The sequence below is a fragment of the Pocillopora damicornis genome, chromosome 4, assembly GCF_964200805.1.
Source record: "Pocillopora damicornis chromosome 4, jaPocDami1.2, whole genome shotgun sequence".
Classification (NCBI taxonomy): Eukaryota; Metazoa; Cnidaria; class Anthozoa; order Scleractinia; family Pocilloporidae; genus Pocillopora; species Pocillopora damicornis.
The window spans coordinates 17,832,121-17,846,588 of NC_142673.1; the positions used below are offsets into that span (position 1 = coordinate 17,832,121).

At 37.2% G+C, this 14,468-nt stretch overlaps 2 protein-coding genes, 1 long non-coding RNA gene and 1 other non-coding gene across 4 annotated transcripts; 2 read left to right on the top strand and 2 right to left on the bottom strand.

The window, feature by feature from the left end:
• Positions 1 to 129: 129 nt before the first annotated feature.
• LOC113676123 (vesicle-associated membrane protein 4) lies at positions 130 to 6,889 on the top strand. The gene is made up of 6 exons (XM_027192738.2): positions 130 to 489; positions 2,349 to 2,392; positions 3,275 to 3,441; positions 4,398 to 4,477; positions 5,183 to 5,234; positions 5,987 to 6,889. Exons 1-6 carry the CDS (start codon positions 427 to 429, stop codon positions 6,025 to 6,027), a joined length of 447 nt encoding a protein of 148 aa, XP_027048539.2. The 5' UTR covers positions 130 to 426; the 3' UTR covers positions 6,028 to 6,889.
• Positions 6,890 to 7,273: 384 nt separating this feature from the next.
• On the bottom strand, positions 7,274 to 7,360 carry Trnastop-uca (transfer RNA opal suppressor (anticodon UCA)). Its single transcript has one exon. It is a non-coding gene; the product is annotated as a tRNA-Sec (tRNA).
• A 734-nt stretch (positions 7,361 to 8,094) lies between these two features.
• On the bottom strand, positions 8,095 to 11,516 carry LOC113676124 (allograft inflammatory factor 1). Its single transcript, XM_027192739.2, has 7 exons — positions 11,461 to 11,516; positions 11,334 to 11,395; positions 10,908 to 10,983; positions 10,685 to 10,726; positions 9,208 to 9,306; positions 9,033 to 9,096; positions 8,095 to 8,661 (listed from the first exon to the last, which is right to left on the bottom strand). The coding sequence occupies exons 1-7, from the start codon at positions 11,480 to 11,482 to the stop codon at positions 8,577 to 8,579; spliced, it is 450 nt and encodes a 149-aa protein (XP_027048540.2). The 5' UTR covers positions 11,483 to 11,516; the 3' UTR covers positions 8,095 to 8,576.
• On the top strand, positions 11,137 to 14,190 carry LOC113676125 (uncharacterized). Its single transcript, XR_016186303.1, has 3 exons — positions 11,137 to 11,295; positions 11,931 to 12,966; positions 13,986 to 14,190. It is a non-coding gene; the product is annotated as an uncharacterized LOC113676125 (long non-coding RNA).
• Positions 14,191 to 14,468: the final 278 nt, after the last annotated feature.

Sequence of the window (14,468 nt, forward strand, 5' to 3'; positions counted from 1 at the left end):
TTTTTTTCATAAAATAGAAAGAAGAGTAAAAACGCATAAATGGATGAGAATCATGAGCAATTAAACCCGCTCCCTTCCCTCTCCTCCCCTCTCCTCCCCTCTCCTCCCCTAGAAAAGTATGATAAAAGAGAGGTTACACAGCTCTCTTACTGCATTGAGAAATGTCTTTGACTTCTTGAACGTTAGTGGAATTTGTTCACAAACAGATTGATTTTTGAGTCAAATTACCGAGAAGAGGAAAAGAAACTAAATATCTTAACCTACCAAGTTGATGTTAGTCATAATTGCTTCGTTCTCGTGACTTTGTGTGGAAATTAAAATGGGTTGCCACGTGTAAGGGTACGTTATTAATGGCGATTCAGCTGATGACGTTCACGTGAAGAAACAAGAAAACACCAATTCCTTGGTACCAATTTAAAAGAAGATATGCCTCCCAAGTTTAGTCGAGTTAACGGGGACGACAGATCCACCGCCAGAGCTTCTGAAAGGGTAAGAAAGATGTAGAGTAATGATTAGTAATGACTTTGTCAGTTTGCCACGACTGACACTAAACAAACTTCACGTTCTCATGGATGTAAACTTGTCGATGCTGCACAGAAATACTGGCTTTTGATCTTAAATTTTCCACATTCTAGTAAGTACCCAGAATTTTTTTTACCATATGATGCAAGATTGGCTTGTATCAATAGTGCAGATAAAAATCTTTCACATTTGGAGCAAGCAAACTTGTAGTGGTCTTGCTGCTCATGGCAAGCCTATGAGGAAGAATTGTCATGAGAAGCAAACCCTGAAATAATGGCTTGCGGTATTTTACCAAATCTAAGCCAGGCATCGCTGGGGTTCCCTTTTTAGACAACTGTCTTGTGTCAAATCATTTGTTCATGCCTCGTCTGTAAAAGTGTAAGGGTTATGTGACGCTTAAATAGACAGTTTTGATGTTAGAAATAACCATGCCTTTGAAATAATGGCTTGAGGCTGAATTTTGTTCCATGATTTCTAAGGGATAGCTTGAAAAGAACTGATTTAAGGTGGCTCCTTAGAGTACTCAGTAATGAACCTCCCTTCAGAATGCAAGTTTTGAAGGAAATCAGTTGATTTATCTCCCACAAGATATATACCAGTTCAGCAAATGATGTGATAAGGCTTCTGTTTTGGGTGTCAATTTTAAGATTTATGATGTTACCATGGTAATATCACCTCAAATGACAGGCAGATAAATCACAATTTTAATTTGGCCTGAATACCGTAAAATTCTTACTTTCCCACAGTGAAATGTCTTCTTTCTTTGCCAAATCATAGACATGATGTTGCATGACTTTTTGAGATGGAAGAAACTTAGGAACATTTGGACAGTTTTGCCAATATTCTCTAATTTGTCATTTTTCTGAATGTATTTGATTAGCTCTGAGAGATTTTTACTAAAATAGACTGTTGATATTGAATGTATGTGGCTAGAACTTAGTCAATTTTCAAAATAATTTTTCCAAGGAAATGCAATAAATCTCACTTGAAAGATCTGCTTTTCCTTGCTCCCATGAAAAAGAAATAAAATAGCACTTTACAAAGATTGATATCTGGGCATACTTAAACTTTTGTAATCTGTTGCCTTTACCCAATCTTTTACCTGGTGTTTTCTTTTCTGGCCACCTCTTTTCTCAGGCATAGGGGACCTATGGATATTATGGGTATAGTTGCTAGAAACCTCAGAAACCAATGTTAATTTTTCAAAGACTACAAATTGAAAATTAACTTGGTCTTATTAACACAAAATTGCAATTGAAATCATTTATTAAGTATACTAATCACCATGATGAGCTAGCCGCAATAGACCTTAGTATGATCGTAGTCGCTCTGACACCATCACGATTAGTATGAATTTTAACAGTTATGCCAGGTTATATTTTTCATCATTCCTGTTTTTTCTGTTTTGTTTTTGAAAACAAAACTTTTTTATACTATACAAGTGTTAGCTTTGTTTGATTTTTATTACCATATGTAAACTCGCAATCTAACTGAGTGTGAAAACCGTTAAAACTCAGACTGTCTATTTTGTTTTATCTTTGAGGATTTTTGTCTCTGCTCATGCTACAGTAACATAAATTACTACACCTGGCATTTTTGCAAACATTTTCTTGCTTGTTCCGAAATTTCACTTTCAATTAACAAAAGAAAAGCTAGAAGGAAGTCCCAGAAAAGGTCAGACATAGTACGATTTGGCAGATGGCATGACAGCTTTAGCTCAGTTCTATGCTCTATACTCTCATAGAGCACACTCTTTCAACCAATGACAGTACATGTTATATCTGAACTTTATTACAATTTGGTTTATTATTTATGGATTATCACAGGTCAGTTTACTTGATGACTCAGATGATGAAGATGGATCCAACATGTAAGTGACAACTTAATCTTAAACTGATTTGGAGAGCCAAGATATACATGTACATGTACAACGTAGGTAGCCTGTGGTCATTTTTCCTACTCTCTACCCAACCCTCAGACTGGAGCACCCAAGGGTCATATTTATAAGTTCTGTTTGTTCCACCTAAAACTATGTAGCACTGGGCACAAAAACACCCACTGGTGTAGGTGTAGGGGTCCGTAAAGCTGATTTTTTTATTCGAGATGATTCTTTCAAGTTTTGACGGCTATAAAATAAATTTATCAGCTACAAAAACAAAATGGAATGGTTAGGGTGCCACAACCTTCTTCTCCATTCTTTAAATTTTGATTTCGAAATATGGTTTTGGGCCTGTTTAGTTACTGGGAGTTTCAAGAAATGAGCCCTAGTGGTCCAAGGGTACAGAGGCTGTTACACAAACAGTGTGCTGCAGTGTGTGTTTATAAGGTCCAAATTAAGGCAAATTGGTGTGACTGTACTTTTGGTTCTCCTTCCTTGGGCAAGGAAAGATAACCAAAATAGCCAGAATTGTATCTTGTTTGGGACAATATCTGATAGCTTTCATGATTTTAGGACCCTGTGTTGGAAAAAGGTTTCAGTTTCTTTTCTTCCTTAAGATGCCTTTTTTAGAGATAATTTGTGAATGAGATTACTTTAAAAAAAAAAAATTTCTCAGGTTTTTATCTGGATTGAAATGGTAGGAAAGGGGCAGGGGGAGATGTTCCAGGAGGAATTATTTGACCTAATTGTAGTAAATTTCTTGGCTAACAGTCAAAAAAATTTTTTTTTTGAACTTGCTGCCTTCTTTTGATAAGTATGGGATATCAAAAAAATTATTTCTACAGGCTAATTTATGTTTTTCATTTTATAAAGATTTGCAGCACCTGATGGTTTTCATCACATAAAACCGCAACCAACAGTGAAGGATGGGATAGCAAAGGTGAAATCAGAAATTAAGGGTGTCATGGGAATAATGCAAGACAATATATCAAAAGTACTGGACAGAGGTTCAAAGTTAGAAGACCTGCAAGATAAATCAGGTAAATTAAATACAGGTGCAGCTGTGCTGTAAATATTTGAATACATATCTATATATATCTGTTTACTTTTTGCATGTTATTTTCATTACATTTTAACATACCTGAAATACTGAATTACAAGCATGATGTAGTTTGCACGATCGTAAATGTAGCATACAACAGTGATGGCTGAAACTTATCGGGGCTCCAAATGAAAAAAGAAATTTAAAGAAAAAACTTAGGTATATTCAGTTTCAGTCAGTGGAGTAATAGTTTAGGACAATGTACAGTGTACCATCTGTAACAATTCTTTTTTTTTAGTGGGTTCAACATGATGATAGTTACTGTGTTGAGCTCTTTCTTGGTTAGAGGGATCTGCATTTGAGCTGTTGGTGGGTTGTTGTGTTGTGTTCTTAGGCTAGCCTGCAGAGCAGGCATACAAAGTGTAACTTTTGGCATGTGAGTGCTCAGTACTTTCTTAGCAAAAATTATGGTTGCCATCTTTGATTTAAATGGGAATGGAAGGTTGGAGAGAGAAAGACATTTGTAGTGTAACTGTCAAAAATAAGGAGAGGGGTGGGAATGGGGGAGTTGATATTTTTGGCCTTTCCTGCCCACTTCCCCCACCGCCACCTCTATTTCCAAATCAAACATGGCCGGTTGAATAGACGACTGCAAGATTCTTAATGTTAACTTGCCCTAAAAAGACACCTGCACTGCATGCTATTCTTGGGCACAACACTTTATTCTCATATTATGTCTCTCCAGTGAGGTATATGATTGGGAACCAGCAAACTGTTGGGGAAACATGGCAAAATGCTGAAGGATGACCTGCAGTGAGGCAGTACTTCATCCATTGGGTAGTACAGAAACAGTGCTTTAAGTGCTGTAGCTTAATGCTACAGAAAATAAGATATTAATCTTCTGTAAGATGTCCCACCTGGCTTGTGTGTTATTTTAATGATTGCATTTTTCAGAGGGACTGGAGATGAGTGCATCACATTTTAGATCAGGGTCCAGAAGACTACAGAGAAAGTTATGGTGGCAAAATTTTAGAGTGAGTGTCAATTTTCTTCATCTGAAAATGTCTAAAGATGTATGTCATTTCCGCTCTCAAATGGTTGCAACCACTTTGTGGAAGAATGTTACTTACTAGTAATATGTATTTAGTATCCTTTGTTTTAATTTTCAAAGTGAATGCAAATTTTGTTTGTCTTAAAATGTCTTACCTTTCTTTCTTTTTCTCCCTTTGGGCTCCTCATTCTGCTCTATGACTTCAACAATTCTTCCAAACATTGTTACTCATTTCTCTTAGGATTATCACTTATTAATACATTTATAAAAGTCTTTCTCACATCATGGGGAGGGCAGCCTGCAAAGTTCCAGGACATGGATAGCATAGTTTTCAAAATGAACACTTAAAAAATAATTCACCCAATCAGACTTAGCCCATCCAATATTTTTTTTTTTCCTATGAAATTTAATATTTTGGGTTGCTGGTTGGTTTGGAATGTGGAAAGTTTCTTTTGATAAATCTGATATCTTTTTTTTGCAATGAACTGTAAGAGTTGTAGGAGAAGCTTTCAAATTATTGTCCAAGAAATGTCCTCACCTTTGCTACAGAAAGTCTTACAGGTTAACTCAACCCATCCAGAAACTCTTATTTGCCATAATGTTTTCATTTGTAATAGCTTGAAACCAGGCCTACATTGATTATACATCCCATATTTTTTTTCTGATGAGATTTTCTTTTTTCCTTTAGCTCAAGTTAATCTTTGCATTTATCTTCATTGTAATTCTCATTATCATAATAGGTGAGTTTTAACAGTAAATAGAAAACATATGTTTCTTTAGGGTAATAATGATATTTACATACAGTATGTAGGGATTGCTAATGAAGGTAAAGCTACAGCCAAACTTTTCTACAGCAGCCGCAATGGGGGCACAGGAAAGTGGCCATTATGGGGAGGGAGGGGTGTAATGTGACGTGCTGGTTGGGAGGTTCCATTTTCAACTTTCAAGATATCTTTTTGTGGTATATATGAAGTGCAGCTCAATTTAGAAAAATGTATCAAATCATTGATCAATAAACAAGTGTTCAGAAGGAAAAAAGTTATGAAAGGAAACTAGGGAGGAAGACTGAGTTCATCAGCTTGTACAAATAATGTTTCATTTTTATGCTATTAGAGGCATGTTATTGCATTCAAGCTGCCCAAAATGGTCACTAGCTTGTAGCATGAACGAGTTCTTTTGTTCCCCATAAACTTTCTGATGGGTTATCCATTGGCCATTGCTGTAGGGACAAAGACATAGTGGCTGATGTGTTTTTGTAGCTGCTGTGGAGAGCTGCCTGTGTAAGGTGTTTAGCTGTATTTTTAAAGATAGTATTTGGGATGAATTTTCTAGCGATTCATAGTCGAAGTGTAGGATATGTTATTGTGTTATAATCACTCCCCTCTCGTTTTCAACATGGTTACCAGGTGACACTTTAAAATCTTGGTTACATGGGTGCCCTGTGTGAACTTCTGCTGTTTGGTGACATTTTTTTCTTCCGTTATGTTTGCAGTTCCGATTGTTGTGAAGAGTAAAAAGAAGTCAGAAGAGTAAAAAGAAGTCAGAAGACAACTCCAGATGAAGGTCGTTTTTTCAAAAATATATTGAATTATAAATGAAATTTATTTCAGCCTAGGATTTTGATCAAATGTTAGAATACTGCTGAATGAAATCTTTTAGGAAATTGCAGCAAGAGGAAACAATGAGAAAAATGTTTAACGTGTAGGTGTCTTTACGTGCCTTTACGGACTTGTATATAAAAATAGCTTAACCTAATAGTACACGAATTGAAAATCTCACAGTTTTAGCCTTGACATTTTTTCTTTTCTTTTTTGTTAAATATTTGTGTACTTGTATAATTATTTCTATTTGATAGATGTTCCTAAATTGTCTCTACCATTTAAATTCAGTTTTCTCTGCGGGACTAAAAATAACTGTACTTCACTAAGATTACATATATTTTCGGGTGGGAGTTAAATTCACAATCTGTGAAAGATGAGGAACTCTTTTTTTTTAAATATAGTATTTATTTGAAATGCATAGAAAGTTTGTGAACAGTTCTTCTGGAGTGTCAATTATGTCTGAATATTCACCAAGATAAGCTCATTGTGACTAAATTCCAAGCGACCTGATACTTGCTATGCACCGACTGAACATTTCGTGAATTAGAAAACCTAATTTAGCAGTAGAACACATTATTCCGGGCTCTGCAACGTAATAACGTTACCGATAAGCTTGAAAGTCACTCGCCTTCGACTTGTGATTTACAAGCTTTTCTCTTGTTCTCCAGTCCATGTAGCTTTAAAAAGTTATAGATCCCAGTAAATTGTTATGTGTTGCTCACTTAGGCATGCACAATTAAACTGGTACTGATCTAACCAAGCGCTTTTGCAATAAAGTTCCTCTTCTCAAAAACAATCAGAAGAATATCAGAATGAGCAATTGTTGCACGAGAACTTGCCTCCAAAGGTAGCCATTCTCGTTCAGCAGCGATTTGAGGGAAAAAGAGTGCTATAAGGTGGCAAAGTTTATTTATGTTATTGCACGAGATTAACTTCAAACACGGAAAACGGTTGGTTAAAATTGAGCAGGCTTCAATCCAAACGATGAAAAGTTGACGCGATAGAGGGTGTGGTTCGGAAGGAAAATGGGAAGGACAAAAAGTAAATGGAAAAAAAAAAGGAGATAAAGAGCTTCATAGAAAAAGCACATACGATTTCCGGTACACGTCGCATAGTTGATGTGAGTATGTAAATTTTTTTTTTTTTTTTTTTAATGTCTGCTCCCACGTAAAAATAGGCGCGCAGAAGGCGGAATTGAACCGCTCCGACGCTAATCGGCTACAGGTTTGAAGCCTGCACCCCACACCAGTGAGGCTCATCCGCGCGATGAAAGTATGGTTGGCCATTCGTTTATATATGTTAGAGTATATAACGCCGCCTACTTGTGGTATGGGAGGTCCTTTTTCAAAAAATTTAACCCTTGTATCACAAGAGTAAGGTAGGTGCCTTAGAGGACCTTTTACCTGCTTTAAGTTCTGCTTCGTCACTGAGAATCGTTGAAAAATAGTTAGGGTCTAAATTAGATTGTAGCACTCTCACGCATGCGCAAAGGAAACCAGTAAAACTTCCTAAATTGGAAATCAGTCGAGAGGTTTTTCTGTATACTTTTGTCTCTAAGATTGATCGACATTGACCAAGTTTTAAATATCCACACAATTTTTTTCTTCTGTTACTCTGCTTAATTCACGCTTGAAAATCTCTAATTCTGTGAGTTAATCTAGGCCAAGTACAGTGTGCCTGTCATATTTCATCTTTGTGGACTCTTGTCTCCATTATAGTTAGTGGTACTGTTCTGTTGCTAGAGTGCACCAATCGACGATTGGCATATATACATTGATCAACTCTAATGAATTTGAATGTAATAGTGCATCCCCTAGGCCCCTTGAACGAAAGCAGGGATCTATTCGTAATGGTAGACATTAGTGAGTTATTTCCCCCCTCCGCCTCCGCCTCCACACATTTTATTGAACTTATTGTGAAACAATGCTTTTGTTTTTCATTTCCTTTTTTTTTTAGAACGATTTCTTGTGAGATGTGTATATAAAATACGTCAACGGAGTAAAAATATACTGTTTATTGCAAATTACGTTAAAGTGACGTATCGATTTTCTGAGTTTTTTCACGCTATTAATTACAAATTATCACCCCTTTCTGTCAGAAAAAGACTGATATTCTAATGATAAAGTCTCATGCAATTTGTTTATGAATGCTGACACACCGAGTTTCAATTTTCATTCATTAACTGGCACTCGTTCTCTGCATTTTAAACGGGCTATAAATTTTGACCTCCTTTTAAACGCAAACTCCGTACTGGTACGAACGTTTTATTGACACGTCCCTAAATACCTACGCCGTTTGAGTAATTCGTTATAAATTGATTCTTGAAATCATGAAAGTTCTTTACTGTTGTAAAAATATGATTTAAAGCAGTTATATTTGAATAAACGTAGACTGCCATATTCCTTCTGACAGTCACGCAGCCTTTTCACCCTTTTTTGCGTGACAGCCGAACGAAAGGCTGATCACTGAATAGACGCCTGCCTAAGGTAAGCTGGAAAGATCTCTCTTTGGGGCGACGCCTTTCGGTTTTGCTTTCTCCTTCTTCTTTTCTTCAAACATCAAGATCCTATAAGGGTAGTGGAGAAAGGACAGAGCATAAACAAGGTTTCTTTATTTCAACATTTTCAAACGGTATAGGGAAGCACCCTGCTCCATCCACCCTCCCAACCCTTTCATTTAATTAGTTATTCTTATGCATTTTTTTAAGGGATTGGAAAGAGGGTAATCTCGTACCCAGATCCTACCTTGTAACTGAAATGCAAGTACAACTGCATGGCCGTGGGAGGCTTGGGTAAGAGAATAGAAAGAGGGGGTATTCTCCGTCACCCTCAAAAACAAGGTGATCATTACTCCTAAAATACCCTGCGTGAGACATTTTGTTGTTTTTGGTTTTTGTTTTTTTTTGTTTTTGTCAAAGCGCATGTACGGAATACTTACAATTTCAGAACACTTGATTTCTTTCCGAGCATCATTGTCAGAAATTCGGTATACGAAATTGTTCCTGCAAGAGTAATAAAAACATTCATTGTCACGAAAAGCAAGCTTATAGAGTGCAGCGACGGTAATCAGTTTTTTAGGCATCGTAACACACTTAACTTTTCAGAATACCAACCTGAGTTCGTTGTATCGACTTCAGCGATCATTTTCTTCAGCTCCAAGTGGGTCTTCGCTTGTCCAAGTTTTTCCATCATGCGTTTGAGTTCCATGATGTCTAACAAAAAATAATGATAAAATAGAGAAATTTAACCTCGATATCTTTGTGACACTTAGTGGAACGTTATTTTACCAGGTGCTGTTTAGAGACTTTCCATTTGGAGTGTTGGGATAACTCGTTACAACCTCACATCAAAATGCATACTCTCCAGACTGTTCTCTTTAAATTGCCTAAGGCGCTGACAATTAAGGAGAATTTGTTTGAACAGTTAAGAGCTTCTTTAGTTTGTGATCATTTCCTTTACTTTCGTGACACTGATGTGTGATTCCGTGATCATGTTAAAAGAGACTAACTGCTAACCACTTTTAGTGGTCAACGGGCTAATAGGCTCCAAGTCAAGAAATTTCCGAGTGGATGGTTGTGCTCCAAGTGTACCGAAGACAATTGTCATCGTTGTTCAGTCACCGTTTTTCAAATTATCTTTAGATAGTCTCTCGAACGAGGATGTGTTTTCCAAAACGTCCGCATAAGGGCTAAGCTCGACCCAATTCTCGAGTGAAAGCAGTACAGCTTGGCGGACAGCGTAGAGATAAGGAGGGTAGGTTTGTAAAGAAACTGTGGTGCTGCGTCGGTGAGAGGGTACAACAGGGTAATTTAGTCGTTCAAGCTATATGCATATACGTGCACACTACTGAGACAGAGAAAAAAACGAATCCAACTGCATGACAATTTTTGTGTTGTTTTTTTCTTTTGGTCGCTCCTAGAAAAGAAGAGAGGCATAGTCGTAACTGGGGATCGGAAATACTGTTGCTTCTCTCCCAATTCTCACTCTCGGTCAAACCTTTAGCAGCAGATCAGATGCACGTAATCTTGTCACACATTGGTTGTTTTGCGTGACAACATTTCAGACGATGGTCCGCTGAGTCAAATGGAAGATATCTCGGCTACCTTTTTAAAATTTTGCGGAACTCTTGAAAGCAAGAAAATCAATTAATCGCATGTCACCATCGATATGGTCAAATAGTTATTTTCATTTTAAAAAGCCTTAACGCTGAAAGCTTTCGGGCGGTTTTGTTTTGACAATTGATGACAATTGGTCGGATGATCTTTGGTTTGTATTTTTGTGTAGCAATTGTTTTTTTTAATCAGTAGTTCCCTTACACCAGACACCTCGAAAAAATAGTAGACATATTAATTTCACTTTTTTAAAATGTCAATCAATCATGGGTTTAACCGAGATTCCAAACAGTGCCATGCACATAAAATTATATTAATTGAAAAATTGCATCATGGCAAAGTTCTGAAAATTCCAAATATGTTAACAGATCTTTGTTTGCTTTCACTTGAATACTTTTATTTGCTAAGCGTAATAAGATCAATATTTCAGCCATCGTTTTATCGCATATAGATATAGATATCACGCATGAAAACTCACCGATATCCCCCGAATTATCTTCGTCAAATTCCATGAACTGCTCTGTTGACCGAGAAAAAAAAAATATGAGTCAAAAGGTCTCTTGAGATCTCAAGAAACATAAAACGATCGTAAGAATATCACTTTTGGGATTTGAATTATTCGTGATTCTCACGTGAAATAAATTGCTGGCAATTGTTCAAAAGCCAAACAAACATAATTAGTATTCCTCGACGCAACTTACTTTTGTAGCCTTCCAGCCGATCGTTGAGATCAGGGTAGTCATCTTCGTCATCGTAATCGCCGCTGTCTACGAAGGACTAGGATAAATACAGTATTCTTTATTAAGAGTTATTTAGCAATGCAAGCCAAACGTATGTTCAAGGCCTTTTGAAGTCGACTGCGTCGATGAATAAAGGAATGATTAAAATGCAACTTTAACGCCAGCTGGCTGAAATTATGCCAAGGGTTTCAATTTCGGAAGCGTCAACTTCGTAGCCCTTCAGCTTTGATTAGCTTGAGAAGTATTCGATTTTAAAGTAAGTTATTCATCTCACATACAGATCGCAAACACAGATCAGGAAAGTGGTAAGCCAGAGAAACCGGAAGCGAATTCATCAGTGAATTGTCTTGTAAGTTTACTAACGTATCACTCAGCTTTTAAACCCACCTTGTTGATTTCATCTAGATTTCTTTCTTGGTCGTTTCGAAGTTGTCCATAGCGCTTGCCACCTGAAAGAACATATGATCAGCACTGAATTTTTTTGGATAGCCACCGATCCAAAACTTAGGTTCACCTTGATAATCGATAGAAGTCATCTTGAGTAGAATCAGCTCTTCCCGTTCCTCGACTGACGTGGACAGGCCTTTGATTCTGTATTTAAAAGGTCATAAATTCGACACGGCCCACCAAATTTCTTTCGTTTGATTGGCTCATGCTGATAATTATGCGAAAAAAGGCGACCCGCCTTGTGCCTTTGGCGAGACCGGAAGCCCTTTTGATCCCACGTAAATCACGGTATTCGATTCCACATCTGGCTTTTATAGCTTTCGATGACTTCAACCTTTGATATTGAAATGCAGTGTACGAATATTGGGCTAAATTTAACAGAGAACAAAATCAACGCGAACGAGGGAGCTTTTATTAGATCGTCTTTTGTACTCCCGAACGGAAGTGAAAGCTGGTGACTAAGAAAACAGTGAGATTTGATTGCATGTTTTGTTTTCAAGATAGTTCAAAACGTTTCTCGTCTCCTTTAATATATAGGCAGATTTCCAACACACTGAGAGGTTAATGTCTGGAAGACTTATCACATTCTCGTAGATATATGCTTAGTGGTAAGAAGCAAAGATATTATTGATGATTTTCATATATTCACGGTCATTTACAAACGGAAATGTTAAATTTCTTGAACGTCAGTTTCAACTGGTTTGATACTTCCTTGTTTACTTTCTTTCGTTTCCGAAGACGCGGACGTGGGACTGAGTAAGTGTTTGTTAACTGCCATACCGAGTCAGCGAAATTTTAAGAACCAAACGGAAGGGACAGGACGGGCTTACCCTGCAGCCATCAACCTTACCAGCGGTTGACACGAGGCCGAGAATATACGGGCAGACTGATACCCACCCCTTCTCCATACTGTTGTATAAGGAGGGATAGATGGAGCCCTCATATCCTTTATTAAGAAGGGGGTTTTCATCAAGCTTAATTTAAAACGATTCAACTATGGGGGGATAAAAGGTTTGCGAAGGCGCTTTTTGTTAATGAAATCGAGGTGGCGCGGTAGGTGGACTGTTAAGAGAGAGCGAGATTCGATTTATTAGGATTCTCAAATGTACTAATGAAAATTCAACTCCGATCCTAAGGCAGCCAGGGGCACAGAGGCATAAAATTGACAAAAAGTGAACAAAATGTGGCTATTTTTATCCAAGTCTTTATCATACGCCTTCTTAAGAGCAATCCCAGAGAAATCACCAGACACTGTCTGAACGGGTGAAAACTTAGATCGCAAAAAACTATCAAATAACGCCAGGGTTGCCTATGGGTTACGTGACGTGAGCGTGACACAACCATGACATATAATTCGTGATGGACGGAAGACTTGGCACCATGGGAACTAATTTCAATATGGCGGCGGATAATTCAGTTCGCACGCCGTGCGACTGGCACCACCAAACCTTTCGAGGAAAAAACACTCTCAAAGTCATCTTTGCCTTCAAAAATGTTCCATTTTGCTTAGCAAGAACTGAAAGCGATGGTAGCGATAAAGAAGCTAAAATGGATACCACTTAATCTTTCTTAGGCAAGGATTATCTTTTTCCAAATAAGTTCACTAATTCAATTCAATAATGAAGACTTCATACAGTTTTCATTAAGCGTAAATGAGGGAAATGGATGTACTGTGGTTGTGATTTAAGCATGCATGTTGAGGTGGAGTATGGAAGTGAGCTTGTTTGGACTGTTACTTGTTTCTTAGGATGTTGCTGATAGTTGAACGTAAGGCAGCGTCCTACCCGTAGTGTGATTCTCTAGTCATAATTTCGCAGAAACTATTCTGTACTTAAAGGGCATTTCCGAAACCATCTTATAATTTTGTGTTATTTAAATGAACCCAAGGATTTGAAAGGTTGGAAAATGATGAAAATAGGAAAAAAACACATTTAACTTGTATTGCAAGGGGGAAGGATAATTTTGATTGTCAGGAATCCATCCACTTACTGAAAAATGTATTCTATGAGTAACTCTGACAATACAAAAAGGTGTTAGTAGTTTTCATAATAAATAGCAATTACTTTAAAATTTCCTTTGATGTCAAAATCCCTCTAGCTTTTCTTTGGAAGTTTGAGATTTGAGTATTTTCAAACATGTGGTATTTAATGTCAGTTTCTGTTCAAGATGTTTGGATTTCAAGTAATACCTGGAGCAGAAAATTAGCCACAGTTCCTATGTGAAGAAAACAAACACTTACCAGGGCTTGACTTATTTCACGATAGACCATCAAAGGAATTTTACATGTCACAAGAATCCATTCACTTTAAGACTTGCTCTTATTTTTATTTTAAAACCAATTTTGCTTGTAACTATCCTTTTTAAAGAGCCCAGCATCTAGGAGTATACAGTTTTGTCTTTAAAAGCCTTGAAATTTTTCTGTCTGAAACAACTACAGTTCCCCCCTTTTCATTTTACTCTTGAAGGGAGCAGGTAAATTCAGATTTTTGTCAGTACAGAGCAAACTAATGTCAAGTGTAAGCCCATTTCCCTCCAAATTCAGAAAGTGGATGATATTTTGAACATGTTTCTGCTTTTCGGGATCAATCTCAGAAGATGAATGGCAGTAACATCAAAAAGGAAGTGGGGGAAAGAAAGAGAGGGAGAAAAAAACTTGTCTTTCAGCCCTTTTGCTCCCCTTCCATCAGGACTTCAAACAAATGAAAATATTATCATCAGGGCTCATCTGACAGACACTCTTACTTACAGTCTCCAAGCTTGACTTTTTTCACCAGTGGTTGTCAGAAATAAAAGGTTGGTCACCAGAAGAAAAATAACACCTTTTGTAATGTAACATGACATACCAAGCTACTGACCATGCCTCCTGTCTTTAGAGTAAGCAGTACGGCTGGCATTTGTTCATTAGAGATTCATGTGACATCTCAGAGCTTAACACTCAGGAAACTGAAGATAAAGAGGCAAAGTTTTATAGATTTGAAGAACAAAAGTTAACATAAATTAAGTTTCCTCAAAATGTTAATCTTATTCTTATTCAGACCATAAAAACTAAAAGAGAAGAACTTAATCACCTCACTA

Bases quoted from the DNA above. Each gene is read 5' to 3' on its own strand.
- LOC113676124 (XM_027192739.2), bottom strand. From the start codon at position 11,482: ATGACTTCTATCGATTATCAAG. The intron at 10,727-10,907 runs GTAAGTTGCGTC...CTCGGTCAACAG, and splicing joins TCGGCTGGAAGGCTACAAAA to AGCAGTTCATGGAATTTGAC. The intron at 9,097-9,207 runs GTTGGTATTCTG...TTACTCTTGCAG, and splicing joins AGTCGATACAACGAACTCAG to GAACAATTTCGTATACCGAA.
- LOC113676123 (XM_027192738.2), top strand. From the start codon at position 427: ATGCCTCCCAAGTTTAGTCGAGTTAACGGGGACGACAGATCCACCGCC. The intron at 2,393-3,274 runs GTAAGTGACAAC...CATTTTATAAAG, and splicing joins GATGAAGATGGATCCAACAT to ATTTGCAGCACCTGATGGTT. The intron at 5,235-5,986 runs GTGAGTTTTAAC...TTATGTTTGCAG, and splicing joins AATTCTCATTATCATAATAG to TTCCGATTGTTGTGAAGAGT.